This window comes from Haliotis rufescens, unplaced genomic scaffold (assembly GCF_023055435.1).
Source record: "Haliotis rufescens isolate VD_foot unplaced genomic scaffold, xgHalRufe1.0.p SCAF_19, whole genome shotgun sequence".
Taxonomy (NCBI): domain Eukaryota; kingdom Metazoa; phylum Mollusca; class Gastropoda; order Lepetellida; family Haliotidae; genus Haliotis; species Haliotis rufescens.
In genome coordinates this window covers 6,423,935-6,429,934 of record NW_025963879.1, presented here as the reverse complement: position 1 = coordinate 6,429,934, position 6,000 = coordinate 6,423,935, and the positions used below count along the sequence as shown (strand labels likewise).

At 38.0% G+C, this 6,000-nt stretch overlaps 1 protein-coding gene across 1 annotated transcript in view; it reads left to right on the top strand.

Moving 5' to 3' along the window:
* Positions 1–792: 792 nt before the first annotated feature.
* Positions 793–6,000, top strand: part of LOC124148413 — a 204,024-nt gene continuing 198,816 nt past the window's right edge. The window contains exon 1 of the mRNA XM_046519494.2: positions 793–977. Coding sequence (XP_046375450.1) covers positions 940–977 — 38 coding nt within the window. The 5' untranslated portion in view covers positions 793–939. The remainder of the gene's footprint in view (positions 978–6,000) is intronic.

The following is a 6,000-nucleotide window of genomic DNA, read 5'->3' as shown; positions in this document are numbered from 1 at the left end:
TACACATATGAATGAAGAAATATATGTATACTGTTTAACGTATATAATTTCTAAATACAAATACATTACCTCTACAACATTCTACTCTATAATATTGTCTGTAATTGTTTCCAAATAAAAACAATAAAAATTAGAAGTTACATCTCTGAATTCTGACTTTAAAGCTTATGAAGTTGTCACGTAGGGGTACACTTTTTAAGTTTTGGATAACACCCACAAATGGTCAATAATAATTCTATAAATGCTCAAAATATTGCAAAGGCATCAATACTGGCATTACAAAGTGCAGTTAGTATTCTGAAAGTGAATTTAAGAGATATGCTACCCGTCACGTTTCAAAGTTCATCACGTTTCCACGGAAAATGTCCAACATACAACTTTGGAAAATCTCAAAATAGCAACAGGCACCAGATTGTATAGTGTCCGTGATATATGCTCCGGAAAATAAATGACGGACGGAGAGACAAACTGACATAATGACGACTATATATCCCCCGTCGTTATGCGTCGGTGGGATTAAAATCAGGTCTAACATGTTTTCTATAAATGTAATGATGATCATCATGATCAACATGACCATCATCATCAACAACATCGTCATCTCAAAGTTTATATGTTTATTTTGCTCAGACGAATGCCGATAATATGTGCAGTGAACCTCGTACAGAGTCCCCATCTTAAAAGGGAGGCAATATTTTTGGAGAGACATTCGTCACCACTCGTATGTTTCCGTAACCTACAACAAGGCTCTACATTCGTTTTGTCCCGGAACGGGACGAGTTGATCACAAAACACACGAAAATGCGGGACGCATTCGTAACCCTTCCGGGCTCCGCGAATGGTCTATCGCTGTGAGGAGTTTGAAATCTTGACTACCCTTGGATACCACATATAAACAGGCCTTTCTAGCCCATTACAAGCTGCCAAATTAGGGTGACAATGGTGTTAAAGAAAAAGAAGAAAAATAGACCGATGAAGTAAGTTCTACCTGTAATTCCTAATTCTGTTTAAATATGGGGAAAAGACCGATCCTGATATCCAAACAACTCATAACTTGGCCTGTGAATATAGGCTAGCATTCCAGGGTCAATCCCGTCATTTTATAATGAGATAAGGTCAACTCAAAGGACTAACCCAAAAGTGAATCATAAGTTTGGTCAGAACGTATTACGGTAACTTACTGAACTGTTTGTTAACTATACAATATCCCAAAAACATAAATGTGATAAATTGAGGTTTTGACAACACTACTAGTCTAGCTTGACAGTGACAGTGGCCGCCATCACACGTTTTAACTAGGCAGTCAAAACCAAGCATTGCCATTTGATGTCCTATTCTAACATAATGCATTTTTAGAGTTCATAAGACTCCCCATCCAATATAAAGGTTTAATATGGCTTGAAATAACCCTATTAATGAGTTTATAGAGATTGCAAAGCGAGAAAACAAATACACAATTATACTATTTCCAGGCATATGATCATTCTCGATTATCTTGGCCTCGTGTTTTAGCCTTTATTACCCATATGGGCTCAAATATGCAGTGTAATAACTTTTTGATATTTGCACAGTGTGCAATTAGTGATTCTTGAAGCTGATTGGTCAGTGGAACAAAGATCAATTTTCATTGGACAACGGAACTATTTTTTTCTCATCCCATTCATTCACAAATCCACGCCTTTCCCTTCAGATGTTTTACATGCTACAATCTCACTGATTCGAGATTTTTAAGACAAGACACATAGTTTCATATCAACAACATGATTTCACATTATCATTTTTTTTCATTTATTTCACATGATTTTCATTTTACAGTAAAAACCAAAACTACGTCCCCGTTTGTAAACAAACATGGCTGGCCATTTGAGACCTGTCAAAGTAAATGACCTCGTTAAAGCGGACGGAGATCTGACTGACATGAAAAGTTATTCGTATAATTCAACCTCTGAACACATTTCATGTCTTTGTTGTCAAAACTGCATATGGCCAGATTGAAGTTCAAAGATTTAGATTGTGATGTTGCCAGGAACTGTTTCTAGGGCGCCAAGATCATCACCACCAAGTCCTGGTTTGCGTCAGTGTTAGAGGGCTTGCCGTGTGATGAAATTTTCGACCACCCGAATCCAAAAACCGGACTTTGTATAGACAGGTTTGCCTTTGTGAACGATGATGACATCGATAACTGCCAATGAAAATGAATACACAATGAAAAAGACTAAACTTGACAAGTTGACATGAACTTCGTTCACAAATGTATAAAGGTAAGAAAAGCACGAAAAATAAGACTACTCACACTTTCAACGATGGCATGAGAATAAAAACAAATTCATTTTGCAACGACATTTAGACTTTCCGAAAGACATCATAAAGATACACTATTTCGTACAATTTTGTAACGTTGTGTGAAGAAATAAGGACGTGACACTTTTTTATACAATGGATACGTTTTTCGTAACCGCGACGTCTGCAAAGTTCGGCGCTGAGCGGTATGCAGGCTGACTGACGTCCGCTGACCGTATGACTATGAGGGTTAATGACACAGGAAAGGTGCAACTAAACATTATTATTTGCAAATTTATCATTTCGGCATGCACATCAGACAGTTCAGGATTCGAACTGTCTACTTTGAAGGAGATCAAGGGTAGCATAGAGTGTTACCTTAGCGACATGATTACCAGCATCTGGTTGCAAAATCGATGCACTTTGCTGAACTCGGAGGTTTTGAAATCAAAACAAAAATAATTAAAAATACAAGGAAAGGAAAACTTACCCCAGTGAGCTGATCCTGTGTCCGATATTGAACTAAATGAACTCCGTGAATGCGGACAGCTTAGCACCAAATCCCCAGATACTGTGTTTGTCTATCAACAGGTATTCGACCATTATGAATCACATCAAAATATCAACAAACTCCTGTCATCTGACTGTGTCCACTCCACGTTTGACAAATCCTCCTGAAATCCCACATGCACATGTTTCCCATCAGTGACACTTGTCTCAAATCACATACGATGTTAATTCAACTTGTTGTCCGGATTAAACTGTAACCGGTTCTCTTGTCATTCCTGGTTTCGGCTGTCTCATATCTGGGTCAAGTCGGGTCATTCATTCCGACACTGTGACAGCAATCGTACTTTTCAAAGTTTAGCTTCTTTTCGTAACTTTTCTCCAACAAACAAGACTTCTGTACATTCCGTCTATGTTGTTGTTATAGGTTTTGGCATTTTTGTCAAATGACACATAAAAAAATTGACAGGTTTTCCGTGTTTCCTCTTCTCAATGTGAAATGCATACATGTATCTGCCGATGCACGACGGGGGCTGTCTGTCAGTGATGAGATCTTGTCAAAACAAGCTTTGATTAAAAAACCTGATGAACCTTTTTGGGAACCTGTCTTCTTTATCAATGCTAGATAGTGTACACTGTGTAAATCGGACAGAAATATAACTGCAATAATGTGATCTTTACAATTTTTTAACAGAACTATTATTTTTCACGAGTAACAGCACGTTAATTGAGTAATGTGGTTTGAATGAGTAGACAGTGTTTTTTCACACGCGGATTGATACAAAACAGCTGATTCTTGATCGGCGACAGTTGATTGTTTTTTTCTTGAAACATGTCTTTAATATGAATATGGGTAATAAATAGAATAACCCACTCGGTACGAGTGATTACGGAAAATATGTCACTCATGAAATTAATGTTTTAAGTTCCTCGCTAAAGCTCGGAACTTAAAACATTAATTTCACTCGTGACATATTTTCCGTAATCACTCGTACCTCGTGGGTTATTCTATAAATATCTCCATGAGTAAACTGCAGTATTTAGACAGCTTCTTTTCATAACCGAGCACATACAAGTGTTCCCAAATCTATGAGGATACATTCAGGGAAAAATACATCAAAATTGAAACAAACACAAAAAGTATATGGAACTGATTTCTTGTTTGTATTTACATTCATGGTTGTTCTTTTGGTATGTTAGAAAAAATGGCGTCATATTTAGTCAGTTATTTTCCATATCAGGATGTCGTGATAGAATTTTACACTAAGCAATGATTTCTAACATTTCTGAGACATTGGAGTATCCATGTGCGGATACAGAGGGGGGGGGGGGGGTGTGTGTGCGCGCCCCCTCGTTTTATTTCGAAAAAAATCTTTATTTCTGTATAAATTACCACCAAAGACAATAAATAGATCTTAATTGTGCCCCCCCCCCCCCCTGTATCCGCCCATGGTATTGTTCATGCTCCAAACAAATAAGAAGGAAAAATGTGAAGGAAAAATTACTACACTAACTGCATAACCCCCTGGATGACACAGGGACATATATGTCCCTCCTCTACAACCCTCACTTAGAAGTCGAATATAATTCAAAATGCATCACCCACACAAATACACTTCACAGTTTTGAATAAGGTGGGAAATTCCTTGTTCTGTGATATCATCCACTGGCATTGTAGGCCAAGCAAAGTACTGAAAATGACCTCTGAAAATTAGGTACATCGTAAATGTTCCGTGTGGTTTTTAAGCACTTATGATGTCACTGACTTCAATGAACAACAACACAATGTTTAGGGGAAGTAACTCTGAATTTACTTACAGAACAGTACATGTGATATGAGCATGATATTGAGTGAAGCACCCTATAATATTCAGTAATGACTCATTCACGTAACATCCTCCCTCTTTTAAGAAAAGACAAACTAATGATACAATAAAACAATAGCAAGCAGCCCAAATGACCATTTAAATGAAACTACTAAATTGTCAATTTTTGACAATGGACAAGATAACTAAATTCACACACACCCATTCTAATCAAACATTTAACTCGTTTGAACAATCTGACAAGTAGCAATATTGATTACAAATTCAGGTTTCACGTCTCTACCTGATCTTGTTGTATATTGCTTATTGTTATTGGACACTGGACTGACTGGATGGACTGATACTTTAGGAGAGTTAATGTCATTTTGCACACACTTGTCACTTTCAACATTAACATTATCAGAAACTCTAAAGTATGGCATATTACACTGATTGAGAGTTTGTGCACATCTTGTCTTTCTGAGCTGTTGACGATTTCTCTGATACGTTGTTCTGTCTCCACCAGTGACTTGATATGTTCTTGAACCAAGTTATTTGGTAACCACAGCTGGTTTCCACTATTTCATCGTATTGTTGACTGGCTGCATTCGTACTTGTTCACCCTTTGAGAGTGATTTGTGACTTTTACCAAAGCCATATTCTGTTTCAGAGTGTCGATGAGCTTTTTCTGACTGTTAGGAATTGCAAGTTTAGATTTGACTGTTGGCAACATTGTTCTGGTACGCCTGTTTAACAGTCTCTGAGCTGGACTTGTGTCGAGTCCTTCAGTCGGAGTATTGCGGAGGTTGTATTGTAAGTCCTATGTATGGATCTTCACTTTCTGCCTTGCATTTCTTCATGAGATTCTAAGCAGGTTTTACAGCTGCTTCAGCTGCACCATTTGATCTACTGTTCCCAGGGCTTGACTTGTCATGTTGAAATCCCCATTGTTCAGAGAATTGTTTGAACTTGTCAGACGTGAATTGAGGACCACCATCTGATATGACTTCTCCGGACATCCATGTCTGGCAAAATGATGTTTAAGTTTAGTGATGACTGCTTCGGATGTTGTATTTTTTCCAAGATAATCCACTTCAAAGAAAGAACTGTAACAATCAACAGTTACCATGTAGTTGCGACCTTGAAGTGAGAATAGATCACAACCAACCGTCTCCCACGGTCATTCTGGTGTTTCTCTCATGTGCAGTGCTTCCTGAGGTTGTTTACTGCTGTAGGTAGCACACACATCACACGATTCCACATACAATGTATTGTCTGATGTCACTAGACATGTGTGGCCAGTAGATTAGAGATCTTGCTCTCCTTAGACAGGAGTTCACACCGAGATGTCCTGCATGAACTTTCTGCTTCATTTCTTGACGAAGTGATGTTGGAATCACAACCCGTT